At 54.3% G+C, this 17,236-nt stretch overlaps 1 protein-coding gene across 5 annotated transcripts in view; it reads left to right on the top strand.

The window, feature by feature from the left end:
* LOC111145099 (paired box 2) overlaps window positions 1-17,236 on the top strand; it is a 78,141-nt gene that overhangs the window by 29,524 nt on the left and 31,381 nt on the right. For 3 of the 5 annotated variants that reach the window (XM_022499740.1, XM_022499738.1, XM_022499739.1), the window contains exons 4-5: window positions 1,440-1,525; window positions 3,196-3,315. In XM_022499740.1, coding sequence (XP_022355448.1) covers window positions 1,440-1,525; window positions 3,196-3,315 — 206 coding nt within the window. Of the gene's footprint in view, window positions 1-1,439; window positions 1,526-3,195; window positions 3,316-8,883; window positions 8,953-17,236 lie in introns of all 5 variants that reach the window. The other 2 variants (XM_022499736.1, XM_022499737.1) reach the window with 1 other exon arrangement.

Here is a 17,236-nt window from a genome sequence, read left to right on the forward strand (position 1 = left end):
CCTGTAGTCCCACCTTTTTACTTTACAGCTAAAGAAACAGAGGCCCCGAGAGACCAATTGATGAGCCCCAGAGCTCTTGTGGCTGTTGAGGGGCAGAGTCAGAAGCAGGACTCAGGGCCCCTGCCAGACCACCTGCTGCCCTTTCCACTCCTCTCCCTGCCCTCCTCCGTTCAGCCCTGCCCTCCCCTGAAGGTCTATCAGCCCTGCCCTCCCCTGAAGGTCTACATGAAGATCTACTTCCTCAGGGACTTCTTTCCCAGTCCCCCACCTGCAAGGGGCTGGGATCCTCCTCCTCCTCCTTCTAACGTTTACTCCCAGGCCCCTTGGGTCCCCTGAGCTTTTTCTGGATGTGTGTCCCCGCTCCATCCAGTTTTTCCTCTAGCACAGTGAGGCAGACGCCTTATCTCTGTTCCCGTGAGCCCTCACTTAAACCAGAGCGGGGTCTGCTCACGGCTTCTGACTCACCTCGCTGGTTTGGGTGAACTTAGCCCCCACGCTTCTGTGTAGGGAGGGGCAATGCCATGGGAGAAGCTGCTTTCAAGAGTACCTATTCGGACTAGTGGGCGGAGGGGAGCATTCCTTGGTCTTGGCATTGGTCTTCTGCATCACTGAGCCGTGGGCTCCTCAGATCACTGACAAGCAGGCTCATCCCAGCCCTGGGGTGTTTGATCCCACCCCCGCCCTCCCGCCAGAGCATACAGGGTGGGTGCCAGACTTCTCAACTAGGCTAGTAAAGAAGCTGTGATCCAAGTAAGACCCCAGAAAAGCAAATCAGTGGGCCAGCGAGCTGGGCAGGAGCTGGGCGGTGCATGGACACAGGAAGAAGCTTTTCAGGGCCTGGTATTTGGCGAAGGGACCATGAGCTGTGCTGGAATCCCGGGGACAAAAAGGACTACCTGTGACCCAGCCCTTTCCTGGTTATATTTTTTTAGCTCAAGACATAGGGAAATCTTACTCTGTCCCCCAACTCTAGAGGACTGTGGTACAGTCCCAATAGGAAAGCCAGTTCCAAAATGATCTCCAGACCCAGGGAGTCCTGTTCAGAGGAGCTTTGCATGTGGTCGAGGAGGGAAGGGTGGGCAACAAGCCAGCAGGGCCATCCCCACCCCCAGAAAAGGGAAGGATGCTGTGCTCCACTCACTCTGCTGCCCCCGTCCTTGCCACTGAAAATCCAGCTGCAGCTCAGACGATGCACACCGAGGGAGAGCATGCAGACGCCTCTGTCCAGCTGCACTAGGCTGGCTCTGCAGAGCCCTAGGGTGGGAGCGGGGGGGCATTGGCAGCTCATGCCTCACAGCAGTCAGCGAGGGGGGCACAGGGAACCAAGGGATGAGGAAGGAGCTGGGAAGCTTGGGAGAGGCCCTGTGCAGGGCTGGGCCGGAGCTGGTGCCGGCAGGAGTAGGCATGTGATGTGTGATGCTGTTTTGATGCTGTTGCAGGATCATCAGGACCAAAGTTCAGCAGCCTTTCCACCCAACGCCGGATGGGGCTGGGACGGGAGTGACTGCCCCCGGCCACACCATTGGTAAGAGGGCTTAAGGAAGGGAGGAGGGGGGGGCCCCACATAGGAGAGCCAGACACTCTCTCCTGCCGCAGAACAGTCCACCTGCCCATCTACCTGACGTCCAAGGCCCTCTTTCCCAGCCCACACTCTTCCTGAGCTACTAGAGGTCAGGATCTCCCCAAGAGACTCACTCACCAGAACTGTTCTCTGCCTTCTGCCCACATCTCCTTGCAGCTCCTTTTCTGTCTCTGTCTCTGTCTAAATCAAGATTTTCCTTTAGCTTTTTTAAAAAAATATTTATTTATTTGACAGAGAGAGACACAGCGAGAAAGGGAACATAAGCAGGGGGAACAGGAGAGGGAGAAGCAGGCTTCCCGCTGAGCAGGGAGCTTCATGAGGGGCTCGATCCCAGGACCCCGGGATCATGACCCGAGCCGAAGGCAGATGCTTACCGCCTAAGCCACCCAGGTGTCCCCATCCTTTAGCTTTTCCTCTCCCCCTTCCACCTCCTTCCTCATCTTTTGTTTTTATCTGATTCTGTCTCCACTTGCCTCTTTCTCTCCTATCTACCTTCTTACCGCATGTAATTTTTCAAATTCTTCTTCTCTTCTCCCCTCCTCTGCCTTCTCTCTTTTCCTTCCTCTCTCTGCCTTTCCCTTTCTCTGCATGTGTGACTCTGGATCTGTTCCCCCCTCTCTGTTCTGCTCCTCATGGCCTCTTTCCTCTTAACCCGTCTCTTCTTGATCTGTCTCTCTCCCCTCCCGTCTGTACTCTGCTGCTTCAGCCTCCTTCTGTACTGATCCTTGCTCATGGCCTCTAGGAGACATGACCCAGGCCCACCGCAACCCCAGCTAATGTCCCCTGCCATATAGTCTTCCCTTTGACCCAAGGGCGCTTGGTGGGGCTGTGGCCATAGATGTGGCCTGGGGCATAAGGGGCTGAAATGTGGTTCTACTTCTCCCACTGCCCCTCTTGGCAGCTGTCCCCTTCTCTCTGGACCAGCAGGAAGTAGAGTGGCTGGTCCAAGCCCTCCTGAAGTTGGCAGGAGCTGTAGTTTCTGAGGCCATGTTACAGCGTGTGCCGGGAAGCAGGGCTGGGCCAGGCTGTACCCGAGTTGATCACTGTACAGTGAGTGTTTTCACTAACCTGTGCCCTGAGGGAGAAATGAGGAGCTTCTCAAGTGATTTCAAGTCCAGAAGCAACTGGTAGAGAGGAGCCATGGCCTCTTGGGCAATATCATGCCCATTCTTGTATCTCCTAGAGTGTCAGAGACAGAGACTAGAAAGCCACTGCCTCTGAAACAAAGTTGGTAAAGGCCGACCCAGGAGCCTAGAGACCGTGAGCTGGGGTGTGTTTAGATGGGTCAGGCTGGCCCCAGGGGTGGCTGGCTATGCAGGGAGGCCTGCTAGGAGCTGTGCTTTCTGCAGAAACACCAAGTCACTCTTGGGATTGAGTCAGGGTTGGTGTTTCCCTCCATCCTCAGGAAGTGAGTTGAAGGGCCCAGAGGAGTCTCTGGGGTGAAGACCTGGGGCTGTAGAGCCCTGCGCTCCCCGTAAACCTCAGAGGACAAAGAGGACTATGAGCTCCCCATCCCTCTTACTGCCTCTGCCCCTCTCTGCCCCCAGCCCTGGGGCTTTAGCCTGTGATCACAGCTGTTATCCTGATGGCCTTTCCTCCTTACTCTCATCCAGTTCCCAGTACGGCCTCCCCTCCTGTTTCCAGCGCCTCCAATGATCCAGTGGGATCCTACTCCATCAATGGGATCCTGGGGATCCCTCGCTCCAATGGTGAGAAGAGGAAACGTGATGAAGGTAGGGAGGAGGGAAGAGGCTTGGCTTCCCTGTGCATGCTTTGTCCTTGGACTCGGAGCTCCGGTTTCGGCCCGGCCTTGCAGCTGCTCTGCTGTGAGATCAGTTTTAGTAGCAAAGCCCAGGTCCCCCCACTGCCCTGCTGGCTCCTGGAGAGGGAGGCAGGCTGCTGGCCATCAGCTTCACCATCTGCTCTGCAGCCTCAGCGGCCTCCTCTTCCGCTGGGACTGCCCCTAACATCCCAGCAGGGTGCAAGGGTGAGAGCATGAGCCGTGTATCTTGGGAGGTATCAGGAAGTTGGGGGACAGCTGATCTCTGACCCAGGGATTAAAGACCTATCTGCCCTTGTTCTTATCTGATCCCAACCCATCAGAAGATGGGGGCATGACGTCACATGCGGCTGACCCAGGTGTCCTTTCTCTGTGACACATGGATTCTGCACCACCACCACCCCCGGCCCCACTGAAACCACTCAGGGAGCTGGACATGGGCCTTCTGTACTCCGCCCTATGGGAGGAGACACCACTCAGGCTCTTGTCTGCCCCCTCCCCCCCACTCCCCGTTCCAGGTAATGCTTCAAGGTGTGGCCAAGACTGTTGGGCAGGGAGTTCAGGGGAGGGAGAAATGAAGAGGAGGAAGAGGGGAAAGGACTCAAAGAGGGAGTGGTGGCCAGGAGCTTGGGAGAAGGCGTTTTATAAATGTTGAGACATGAGGAGTCCCTTGGTGACCATCTGATTCTCTTCTGATGAGAGAAGGGCCCAGGGCACAGGGCCCACAAGCCCAGGCCGGTGGAGACACCAGTGTCTGGAGCCTGCTTCCTGTCCTGGTCTCATGGTCCCTGCTGGGGAAGCAGTAACCTTCTGGTCTAGGGAGGGTGTATGATTTTAAAGGTACCTCCCATGAAATAGAATCCTCTAGAGATGAACATAAAGGGGCACTGCATATCCCATTAGCCAGGACGGTCCCAATTTATGCTTTTTGTCTCTGCATCTTGGCCCATCGGCATCTCTTTTATCTCTCAAAAATGTCCTGTTTGGACAATAAATCACATGGCCATCCCAAGCATAGATAAGCCTTTGATTGGGGTAGCGTTCGAGGGTAAGGAATGGAGAAAAGGGACAAAAGTGAGATTCCCTGGGCCCAGGCTGAGGGCAAAGAGAGTATGAAAGCCCCAGCCTCCAGCGGAAGGGACGGAGCATGGGAGAGGCCTGGGTCTGGCAAGACAGTGATGACCTGGTGCTGGCCTCCTTCCAGAAGCCCTAATGGCCTCGTTTCACAGGGAAACAGCTTGTCTGGCTCTATTTCTCCTTCTTCCAAAATATCGAAACCCATTTGGCTGCCACGGCCTTTGCCACTCACTAAATTTCATTGTGGTTGTTTTGGCGGCAGCCCCTGATGGGCAGGGAGAGGCTTCCGGAAAGGTGCTAGGTCCCAGTTCTCCCTGGGGGCTTCCCACACTCCAGCCTTAGCCAGGCGCCCTGGCACCCTGAGTGGTTTGGAAGATTCTTCCCCAGGCCCCAAGGGTTCCCCCTTTCACCACCAGCCCCTGCATTTTTTAGAGTGTGAGATGTCCACCAGGCGGGGCCAGGGGAAGCCATAGGACCCCACTCCCCTGTGTACTCTTCCTTTTTGTCTGTGTTTGGGGCCAAACATGCGCTGTTTCCTGGGCTCCTGTGGACCTCCTGAGAGGAGGCCGGTGCAGGAGGCTGTGGCCACCCAGGGTTGGGCCCAGCCGCCCCAGAACAGAGCGCTCTCCTCCCTACAACTGCACCTTCATTGTTTCAAGTCAATTCAAGTCAGTGAACCTTTCTTGTGCATCAGCGGCAAGAAAGGCTCGGTGCTAGAGGACCCCAAAGTAGAACAAGATATGATTCTTGTCCTTAAGGAGCTTACAGTCTAGTGGGGCATGTAAATCACATGAGCCCAGAGAGCAGAAAGGCCCATCAGATGTGTGCTGTGATGGAGGTCTGGGCCACGCGCCATGGGAACCCAGAGTCAGGAGGGAGTAGCCTGGTGGGAAGGGCTGCACTTCAAGGAGGGGCTTGAATGATGGGTCAGGGGCATGTTCAGAGACAACGGCAGTGTGAAATTCTATCTGGTAGACTGTGCCTTGTGACCAGAAGGTGCTGTGGTGGGAAGACTCACACATGCTCTGGCAGGGCTGAAGCGGTGAGAGAGAAAGGCTGGGAGGGAAGGCTAAGGCTAAGTGCATGGGTTAGGGCCACAGGAGATCAGCCCGAGACTGGACCATGTTCTTCATTCTGCAGACATGAGTAGCCACTGTAAGTGTCTGAGCAGGAAGAGAGAAGAGCAGGGCTAGGTTTGGGAAGGCCATCCTCCGGCAGGGTGACTGTGATGGCAGCGGGGAGATAGCTCAGGAAGCAGTTGGCATCTTCTAGGTGAGGGCTAATGGGAGCTCTCGGTTTCCCCTACGGCTTAAACACCTACCTCCTGGGCCCAGCCAGGGGATAAGGAGGATCTGAGGCCCTACTTCTTTTGGGGTGTGGGGGGATGGTTCTCTTGTCTTGACTCCCGCTTCCTCTGACCAACCCCAGCCCAGGTGGAGCCGCCATTTCCCTGGTAGAAGGCAGCACCTGTGAGGGAAGCCCGTTCTCCCTGACCTGCCCCCGTGCCCACCCCCAGCTGCTTCACACAGTTGACCTGTCGGTGGGATCCAGGTGGAAGGGAGAGGAAAGGAGAGAGCAAAGGCAGACGTTTTGCAGCTCTGCCCCCTCCCCCATCCTGGGTGCCTCCAAGCAGCCAGGCCCAGTTTGCATTAGGGAGCAGCTCAGATGATTAAGAATAGGAGAGATAATTATGTGTCAAGATGATGTAGCCCAAGTGTGCGGTCAGGCCAAGGTAGCACAGCAGCTGGCAGGCCGGTGGCAGGAGGCAGCCTCAGGCACGGGCTGCAGACACCCAGGTGTGTCCTTCAGCCACCAGGCTTGCGGCACAGGCTACAAGGAAACTGACCGGGGCGGGGGGGGTTGCCCTGCAGGGCACTGGCATGGGAGTGGGGATGCATGCCAAGGGACTAGACCTCCAGGGAGCAGAGGGGCCCATCTCACTCCAGGAGGACCCCGCCGCACCTCCCTAGGCCCCACGCACTGTGGCATCTCTCTAGAAGTGCCGTACCCCGAGGGCAAGCCGTGAGCCTCTCTGTCCTCAAGGAAGCTGCTCTGGCTCCTGCCTCTGGATACAGCTGGGCCTATTCTTCAGCTCTAACAATGTCACGGTGGTGGGCATTAGCGAGGACAATCTCTGCAACGTGTGCTGGCATTACTGGAGACAATCTCAGCGATAGTTATTGGTGTTCACAGTGATAATACCCAGAGCATTATTGGCATTGGCACTCGGAATATGGACGGCGTTATTAGTACCTGCAACAATCATATCTGTGGAGATATTAGTAAAGGGCCGATCAGCTGTGACTCCGGGGAAAAGGGAACTGACAGTGTCTGTGAGCCTGCCTGAGATGCCTTCTCATGCCATTGGAGGTATGGGAAAATCCCTGGACTTTCCTTTGAGACATGTGCTAGTCAAGAAGCTTTGACACTGTCCACCTACCTGAGTCCAGGAGCTCCCAGAATGAGACAGGCAGATGGACCAAGGGTAGACGAGGAAGCTATGTCACAAAGCATCCAGAAGCCAGGCTCTCCATCAGTCGGAGAAGGTAGATCCCCAGTTAGTGCCCTGCTAAGTTCCTTACCTCTTTTTGGCTATGATTTCAGTTGAGTATATTAGAGTCCCTTGAAGGGACACTGCTTCCCTGAATACTGTATGCCCTGGTTTATGTGGCTGGAAGATAGAGACTCTTGTATTTTTTCAGGCTGGAAAACCAGAGTCCTTTGCCTTCACCCAGTTGCTTTTGGCCATAGCCTAAAGCATCGCTGTCCATGCGTGTTGTTGACGCACAGAGTAATTACATAACTTGTCCAAAAATCCAAATGAAGTCATATGGTATGAGGCTGGTTATCTGTGTGAAGGAAGGTGTGTTGGTATCATCCTTTGATGTGTGGGCTTGCAGGGGGCCCTGATTTTGCATTCCATTAATTAGGTACACATTGAGTTGCGTGGCTAAGAGGTGCCCAACCCCACGCAGGGGTGTATTTGCAGACTGGGCGGGTTGCAAGGAAATGGCTCAGTCCTGTCACTGCCTTTGATAGCTCCCTTCTGCTTTGGATGTAGCCATAACTGGAAAAAGAGCCTTGTTTCCTGAGTTAGTTAGTGTTGCTCAGGTTAGACATGGAGCAAACGAGGGGATTTGGTGGTGGCAATGAGCAGCGCCTTCCCGGTCCAGGGGCCCTGGCTTTGGGCAAGAAGAGGCTGCAGGACCCCCGCCCAGCAAGGAGGAGGACGAGGGTGCCAGGTGGAGGCAAGCCGGCTGTCCCTGGGGTGGCGTGGCTGGGCAGTGTGGCTCAGAGGGGAAAGGTGTGGGCCCCTGGAGTGAGGCACCCCCCACCCCAGGGTTGGAATCCCAGTGGCTCTGGCAGATTGCTCAACCTTGATCAGCTCAGTCTTCTCTATACAATGGAGATGGCATCGCACTCACTTCAGGGAGACTGTGGAGAGGACCACACAGAAGCACGGATACAGCGTTGAGCCAACTCCATCTTGGAAGGCAGGTCGTCGTGGGTCTGCGGGGGAGGACCTAATCGGCAGGTTTATACTTTGAAGGAAAGTGAAGTCATCTCAGAATAAAACCTATTTGGGCCCACGTTCCATTCTTGGTGCAGGAAACTGACACTGGGACAGGCTCACAGGGATGGGGCCAGGGAGTGAGGGAAAGATGTCAGCCACCCGTGTGTGATCGGGAGGACCTTTGTCCATCTCTGTGTGGGCATTTGCTGTGTGGTTATCTGGGTGGGCCATGTGTCCTCTCTTAATGTCCAAAGGCATTTTAGATGCGCATAATTAAATCTAGGACCCCTTCTTTTCTAACATGGAGGCATCCCTCCCTCTCTCCATTGCTGTGCATTTCTGCTCTCACATGTAAGTGTATTTATTTAGCTAGGGAAACGTGTGCGTGTTGTTTTATGCACACCATGTAATTTTTTACGTGGTTTATGCAAATATGGGTAAATGTGCGTTTTCCACCATTCTGAGATCTTTGGGTGAAAAGGGGCATGGAATGCCTGTACGGGGCAGGTGTGCAGTCTTCTGGGTAGTATATATACTTGAAGAGACAACCAGGTGTGAGCAGGTGTGTGTCCGCCAGCACTATCGAGCAGAGAGAGCTCTAGGCCAGGCCTGAGCCTTTGAAGCCTCCGCCGTCCAAGTCCACAGGTGTATGGAGTGTCACCCAAAAGACCCCGTAGGCACCACCTTGCATTCTGGAGGCAAAAGGATGGGCTGTCCTGAGCCTGCCTCCTGGTTTGCCTGGGGCCTAAGGCCGGGGAGACTGAGGCTGGGAACCCTTACACCCTCAGGCTGTGTGGGAGTTGTCACTCAGAAACCTCACAGCCCTTGCAGGAGGAGCCTGGTCTCCTAATCTCCGGGTCTTGTCCCCAGTCTTCTACCTGCCTGCCTTTCGGGATCTCTCAGTGTCTGTCTGTCTCTTATTTGCTCTAGTCGAGGTATACACTGATCCTGCCCACATTAGAGGAGGTGGAGGTTTGCATCTGGTCTGGACTTTAAGAGGTATGGGGGACAGAGGGAATATGGCGTGGGGGTCAGGGGACAGAGCTGGGGGGTGGCGGTTAGAGATAATTCAGAGGGTGGGCTCCTAAGAGCCAGGGAGTGGAAACGAGGAGGTGGGTCAGGCTTCCACTGGGAAACCAAGAGGCTAACAGAGTCTCAGGGCTCGGATCACTTAGGCCACGGGCCACTGCCGGGTTTGGGGGCTAAGGCCCCAGCAGCCTGGAGGGTCAGACACTCCGTGGATGGGGGGCACTTTTTCCAGCCCTTGGAAAAACAAAGAACAGATCGGGTAGTAAAACAAAAGCAAAGGAGACCTGGAAGCACCTGACAGCCCTAATTCATCACGGCCCAAGTTTTTTCCTGTGTTCCCATTATATTTGTTTGTAAAAGTGGAAATCAATTTTGAAGGTAATTTTCTGGAAAGAATGGAAGGGAGGTGGGAGGGCCGGATAAGGCAGAGATGGTAAAAGGAAAAATTTAGGCCAGGCACAGCCCAGGGGCAGCTCTTGGCAAGGTGAAAGAAAATTGCATATTCAATCTCCATCCATGAATCTCCCTCACTGCTGCCCGCCTCCTGCTTGAAAACAATGAAGGCTTTTTCCCAACGCTGGGCAGGGCCTCGGTATCAGCCTCACTTTAACTTCAGGGTCATTAATTCCCTGATTATTGAAGGAGAAGAGAGGGTTGCAGCATCGTCAATTTCGAAGGCACCCCCCCCACCACCACCACCGCCCTCCATGTGATCGGGCCCTGGCTGGGCTGGGCTGGGGGGCAGCCGGGGTGAGGTGAGGTGTTGTTTCCAAAGAGCAAAGGGGTGGGGAGGGAGGAAATGGGGAGCCAAGCGGACTGGGGGGAAGGCAGGCAGGAGGAGGGTGGAGGAAGGCAGTCATTACTGCATACCTCTGTTGTGTTGTTATTGCAAATTAAAAGTAGCATGTTCCACTCCACAGCTATCTTTGGGGAGGGAGGGGCACCAAGGGAGGTGGGGGATCTTATCATTGCTTCTTCAGCAGACCAGCCGTGGTGTCACCGTGTGAGGTGACATTTGAATTTACAATTCCGCTGAGAAAAGCCATTAATTCACAAATTAACATTTCTCCCTCTCCCTCTCTCTTTAACACTCTCTCCCTCTCTCACATGGATGTGCAAGCAATTGAAAAGACAAAGGAAATAGCCTTAAGGAAGAGACTTTACTGCTAGTCTGTCTGTGCTGAGATGGCTCCCCCTGCTTCCAGATAGATAAACCAATTACCTGAGCCGCCCTGCTCCTGGCCGCGCTCGCCTCCTTTTGTAGGCGGCCTCGGTGGCCGGACTACACTCAGGGTAGTTCATTAATGTAAAGCAGGCGTGCCCTGGTCCCCAGTCTCTCTTCCCCACTCTCTTTTTGGAGGGGCAGCGGGAGGAGTGCTGGTGTCAGAAGAGGCAGACGAGGAGGACCCCCCCACACACACCAGGGGAAGAGGAGAGGCTGCCTGGCCCTGGGACTTCCCCTGCGCCTCCTGGAGGAGGCCGGTGGGGGACGGCCGCAGGTGGGCTCTGCTTGGGAGGGTGGCGTGAGGCAGGAGCCAGAGCCTGACTCCCTCTGGCCTTTTGGTCCAGATGCCAAGGACGGCCAGAAGCAGAGAGCAGTCGGAGCGCAGCTTGCGTGGGCAGAACCTAGGGAAGTTTTGCGGAGCGTAGGCCCTGTTAGTGGGACAGGGTTCTCGTCCGAGGGAGCTGGGAGGGGCTGCCGAGGAGTGTCCAGGAGACACCTTGAGGCTGCACCGTGTTGCAGAATCCTTAACCAGACCCAGCACCTGGGTGCAGCCATGTCTGCATACCCCTTCCTCCTTCCACACCTACGTCCCCAGCCCTCGGCTTCCCTTCTCGAAGAATACCACCCCCTGCCCCACCAACCCAGGAGCACAGAGCCCAGAGCCCAGGGTGGTATGCTCTCGGAACCCTGGTGTCAGCTTCCATCCTGGGCAGGAAATCACAGAACCACTGTGAGAGCTTTCGCTCTCCTCCAGGCCCTGGCCAGGCACTGTAAGAAAACATTTTGCTGGCAGAGGGAAGCCGAACAGAGTTGGAGTTTCTCTAAGGAGAGGTCCTCTGTAGATTATGGCTGGAAGGATATGATTTCACATCCCCATACGACCCGGTCCAGGTCATAGACTCCGCCCCTCATGAGGCAGGTCCTGTGAAAGTCCAGAAACCAATCTACATGAAGGCAGTCATCTGCCTGGGCAAGTGTCCGAGTTTTACTGTATCCACAGAGCTCAACCTATGTTCCTTTTCCAACAAATCGTCAAAACCTGGCTAATGTCCACTCCAATCCGAGAAAGAGTTAAGACACTGAAGAAAAAGAGAAATCCTCTTATGAGCACACACTCGTTGTTATGATTCTATCTTCCCAGTAACCTGGGAGATCAGACCATTGGTACCCGAGAGGGGAGTTTCTCTGAGATGGATCACCTATTTTAGCCCCATTTTCTGGGGAATGTCGGCCATGAGCCTGTTGAACACTGATCATATTGTTACCCAGAAGTAGGGGTAGGTTATGTCGATATTTTATTTGGCGTCTGTGCACCCGTGGACTTGCTTTTGTCTGTGGGGAAGGACCAGGGTTTGGCCATGGCTCTGTGTACTTGGCCGGGGTGTGTGGATTCGTACGTAAATCTCTGCGTTCACCCCAGAGACTGGCAGCCAGATCACTAAGCGGTGTGGTTCCCCAGCCAGTTCATACCATTGTGAAGAGTTATATTATCTTGATTGAGGAAGACCATTGAGGTCTAGCACAAAAGAGACTTTTCTTCATAAGGAGCTGGGACAGACAGGTCGCCCCTGCGCCCAGGAGAGAATGGACAGATCTGCCGTGGAGGGGTTCCCTGTGTCCCTCCACCATTGGAAACCGGGGTGGGGGTAGCGTAGTACCCGAACTTTCCCAGCCAAGGCCTCAGGTCCTCCTGCCGCCCCCTACGTCCGTGCCCTCCTGCGCAAGTGTGTGCACACACCCATCTTGTCAGAATGTGTCTTCACCTCCTGTCTTCCCCACAGCAACCTCCTTCCAGCCCTGAAGGTAGGCATCAGTCTCCTTCCTCCACCGGCAAGGGCACCAGGCGAGAAATCCGCTGCCTCAGCTCTGCCCTTCTCCCCCAAGTGCAGGCTCTGGATGTGGGAGGGAGAAGCCGGGCCCTGCTGACCCTGGGCTCCCCTCCCCAGGCACCTCCTCCTCCTCAGCAGGCCAAGGGGCAGCTGCAAAGGGCAGGGGTGTGGGGGACACTTCAGGAAAAGGGCTTGGGAGGCAGGCAGGCCAGACGGCTGCCTGCCGGAGGAGTGGGTCTGAGCCTGCTGGCTGCACGGAGGAGCCCTGAGCTCAGAGTCTCTTCCCTGCCTGCCTTCCCCGGGCACCACGGTGGCCCACGCCCGCGGGGACCCTCCCGGACCCTCCCCATCCTGCCCTGGGTGGGGGCGCAAAGGCAAGGAGGGTGGGGGAGGGCTGGGCCTGGCTCTGGGGCTGGGAGACAGATCACGAGCTTCTAGCCGAGTTGCAGGAGAGCCAGTAATTCAAACCATCCTGACCCTTCGGTGAACCTGAACCTGCTGACCTTGACAACGCCAGACAAGGGAGGCCTCACAAACCTCAACCTGCACGAAGGCCTCGCCTTTGCTCCCTCCCTTCCTTGGAGCCCCAGGGCCCAGCCTCCAGGTGGCTCCTCATTTGGCTGTCCCCACCATTTGGATGTCCCCACCACACATCAGTATCCCTCCCTCCCCGAAGGACCCCCCCCCCCCCGCCTGCCTCAGAACGCTCTCTGTGCTCGAGGCTCCACTGGAGACCCTCCTCGCACCTCGCAGGGGGGCCCCCCACCGCCAGGCCGAGGGGTTCTCCTTTAAACACGGCTTTCACACCCTGCGCATTCTCCTTCTGCCTGAGCCTTGATCTTTTTCAGAAGTACTGGCTATAGTATGTGTGTGTGCGTGCACACGCAGGTGTGCGCGTGTGGGGTCTGGGTGCACACAAGGGCAGGGATAAAATGTGATCAAGATAGAGCGGGCAGAGGAGGGAAGAAAAGCCCAAGGAAAGCAGCCCCAGGAACCTGCATTAAGGTAAATGCAGTTTATGAAGTTTATGCTTCCCTCCTAGGGAGAGCTGGATTCCATTCAACAGCCTCTCAGAGCCCGGCAAACAGCTCCTGCAGCAGAAAGTACGGGCAGGAGCTCAGGCAAGCCAGTGACAGAGGGAGGGATGCATAGACACACTCACTCTCTCTCTCTCTCTCTCTCTCTCTCTCTCGTCCACGGGCTCACACAGATCTCCCTAGCCTCCAGCTGACTGCAAAGTCTAGATGGAGGGGGTGCAGATGGTGTGTTTGGTAGGAGTGACTCTAAGAGCTTCACTTTCCTTCCCTCTCACCTGCCCAGCACGCCCCCCCCCCAATCTTCTGCTCCTTTGGTGGTGTGGCCCACCCAGACACACAACCAGTGAGCAGACTGGTGGCGTGGCAAGCGGGACCGAGGGCTGCGTGGACCCCTGGGACAGCCAGCCTGTAAAAGCTGCTCTGTGTGAGGGGCAGTGGGGACGGTCTCAGGCAGATTGTTGTGGTAAAAGGGACCAGAATGTGGTCTCCCAGGAAGCTATCTTTTTTCTGACACTGGGATTCCTTTTCTCTGGTATCTTGGTCTAGGCCAGCTGGGTACCTTGTAGCTGCTGAAGACAGCTGTTGGAGTCTCTTAAGGAGAAACAGAGACAGTGTATTTTTTTCCTGGGACTTCAAAGAAAATGAATGATTGGCAAGATTAAGGATAAGGGCTCTCAGAGGGACTTATGAGCAAGGTGGGCTATCTGCTCTTCTGGGGGTTTCTTTGTGTGCACAAGCACATGGGTTCACGTGTGCATATACTAATCATGTAAATGGGCTGGAGTCATTGACTTTGGAGGAAAGGGGAGTGTGTAGTAAAGGCCTTCACTCCGACCCTTGGGGTTGACATTCCCTTGCTTCGGTGACAGGCCTTAGCTGGGGATGGGACACAGGGAGGGGAAGTCTGTCTCCTGCCTCTCCCCAGGAACTTGGTGTCCCTGTTCAAGTTCCACCAGGAGCTGGGACAGAGGAGGATAGCAGAGGTAGAGTCATGAAAGGCGGACTGTGGAGGGAAAAAGAGTTGAAAGAAAAGCGAAGGATGGGCAGAAATTGCTGATTATGGAGAATGCTCTGGAAGCCAGGAGATGCCAGGCATGGAGGGAGGCAGAAACTGGCCAAGGATGGCTTTCGCCCTTTCTCTCCCCTTCTCTCTCCTCTCCCCTCCCTCCCTCTCCTTATCCCTCCCCTCTTCCCGCCACACATCTTTATTGGTTCCGGTAAGAGCGTTGATTTGCATGTCAGGCAAAGCCTTGCTACACACACAGAAAGAAAACCCCAGCCTTGGAGGCCGGCAGTGTCAGCTCTCGCTGTTGTTCGACAGTGTAAAATTAAATTAATAAAGCCCCCAACACAGGAAAACATAACAGGAAATTAATGGCCTTTACTGTCGCTCTGATGCAGTCATTTGCAACCCTGCTTTCCGCACCAAAGACTTCATAAATGCAAGCAGTTTCTCTAAACAAGCATACTTAGGGCGGCCTGCTATGTAATTTTTCGCCTTGCTTGTGTCCTTTGAGCTAACAAAGCCCCCTTCCCTCCTGGCTCCAGAGAGGTTTCTAACTGGTCCTGGCCCCAGCTGGAACCCAGAACCAGGCAGGAGGCCCCAGCCCTGTCCTGAGAGCCCACATAGGGCTGGAGGACGACTCATCCCCACACAGAGAGACAGACGCTGGGCCAGCCCTCCTTCCCCACCGAGGGCCAGGGAGCCTGGAGCCCTAGCCTCTGCCAGCCGGCCAGCAGGAAGGCACAGCGCCCGCTCTCAAGCAGGAAAGTTGATCACTCTGGGGAATTCACCCGAACCCACCCAGGGCTCACCCTTCCCCTTTCTCTGTACAGTTCAGTTCTCTCTTCACTGCCTGTTCACTCCCCTCCTGTCATTGCCTCTGGTCACCCCTTCCCTCCCACTTTACCTCTGCCTGCTCCCCCTCCCACTTCCTAGATGGGTCACACGCACTCACGGTGGCTGTGTGTCAGCCGTGGGGGCTCTTGCCCTTCTTTACTACAGGTGCCTGGGGATTTGGGGACGAGGGTGGACTAGCTTATTCAGAAGGGGGGAGGTCACTGTACTGGTATAATTCTCTGGAGGTCTAGGTCTCCCCTCTACTGTTTGGTGAGGAACTGTGAGGGTCACGCCTCTGTCCTCAGGCAGATTTCCTATAAGCTGTTTCAGACAGCTGAGAGTCTGTGGTTTTCCTTTGGTGTGTAAATAGTGGAATATTGAGAAAACTTACATCTCTGGCGAGCTTTGTATCAGTGTGGGTTCAAGTGCCCACTGTGTTGGGATGTATGAGAGGAAAAAATAACCAGGAGGACATGAGTCTCCAGGAATTTATAATCTACTGGGGGAGGCAGGGCTATCACACATCAGACAATAAGCTATTAATTAAATGCTGAACCATGTGGCCAAGCATTCACTAGGCATCCAGGGAAGTGGCTAGAACAAGCGGGAGTTGGGACTTGAGCCCTAGAGTACCTAAGATGCGGAGAGACTGTCTCCAGAGACCCCTCCCAGGTGAAAGGAGATCATTTGCTGGGCTGAGGATGGTGACAAAGCAAATTATCAGATTCATAAAGGTCATCTGGTCTTATCCTTCACTCCCATAGAACTCTCCCTTCCCACAGTTCTGGCTGACGGGCCACAGCCCCTGCCTGCACATAGGACATACATGGACAGTTGTCGTTGTTAACAGCACTACCTTGATTCTGAGTCAGGGTAGTGTTGAGGGAAAAACCTTGGAAGCCAAATGTCTGGCTGTGGGGTCCATCTGCTCTCCTTACTGGTTGTGGGACCTTCGGCTACTTACATGATCTCTTTGAATCTCAGATTCCTCCTCTTTAAAATAGAGACAACAATATTCACCACTTAGAGTGATGGTAAAGGTCTCCCTTTGATGCCCTTTCTTCTCTCCCTCCTTTCCTCCCTTCTTTCCATCTGTCCCACCTGGTTTGCTGAGCCCCCGGGTGAATTTTAGTTTCTCACATGATGTGGTCCCTGCACTGGAGGAAGGCTTCCCACCATCCTGGTTGCCCATATCTGAATTCATTCTTGACAGTTAAAGTCTCTCCTGTGTGCCCAGTGAACCCTAGAGGCTGTCTAGCCAATGCCAAGAATGGTAGAACCATGGTCACTCTCCATCTGGAGATTCTGCCTCCATAACATAACCCAAGATTACATTCGATTTTTTTTTAGCAGCTCTGTCAGACTCAAGATCATATCGAGTTCGTGGTCAACGAAAACCTCGAGATCTTTTTCACATCAATTGCTATCAAGCCAGGTCTACCCCATTCTGCACTTGGATAATTGATTTTTTTTTTTTAACCTAAACATAGGGCATTCCATTTATCCCTGTTGAATTCCATCTTGTTGGTTTGGGCTCTTAATTCTACCTGCTTAAGATCATAAGGGTGTCTTCTGTAGCATCATCCTAATCGGGTTTTTTTTACAAGAATTATTTGCCTTGGGGCACCTGGGTGGCTCAGTCGGTTAGGTTAAGCGTCTGCTTTCAGCTCAGGTCATGATCTCAGGGTCCTGGGATTGAATCCTGCATCGGTCTCTCTCTCTAGCGGCGAGTCTGCTTCTCCCTCTCCCTCTCCCTCTGTGCTCTCTCTCAAATAAATAAATTTAAAAAAAATCTTCAAAAAAAATGATTTGTCTCTACAGTAAAGGAGAGACAGTGGCCCACCAGTGGAAGCTTCCCTCCTGGTTGCAGTAAATGAATGCTTTGGGTACTACTAAGCCCAGCAGCCATCAAGCATTTCACTTTTCTTCATCCTGCCCATAAAATTAGGAAGGGGATTCTCTGTGAAATGTTAACATTCACCACATCCACAGCATTTTCTCAATCAATTAAAAATACAACTTAAGTTGATGAGCAGATCGAGTGCCTGCTATGTATAAAACATGGCGGGACTGGTTTACAAAAGTAAATAGAATGCAGTTCTTGACTTTGAGAAGCTTCTAATCTAGTAGGGAGGTAAACATGCACATCATTATACAAGCAGAATGCGATAGATGCTATGATCAAGGTATAAAGTGCTATGATGAGTGTTTAAAAAAGAGAGCGCAGGGGCGCCTGGGTGGCTCAGTGGGTTAAGCCGCTGCCTTCGGCTCGGGTCGTGATCTCAGGGTCCTGGGATCGAGTCCCACATCGGGTTCTCTGCTC

The sequence above is a fragment of the Enhydra lutris genome, unplaced genomic scaffold (genome assembly GCF_002288905.1).
Source record: "Enhydra lutris kenyoni isolate GAN:26980312 unplaced genomic scaffold, ASM228890v2 scaffoldscaffold12, whole genome shotgun sequence".
NCBI classification, from domain to species: domain Eukaryota; kingdom Metazoa; phylum Chordata; class Mammalia; order Carnivora; family Mustelidae; genus Enhydra; species Enhydra lutris.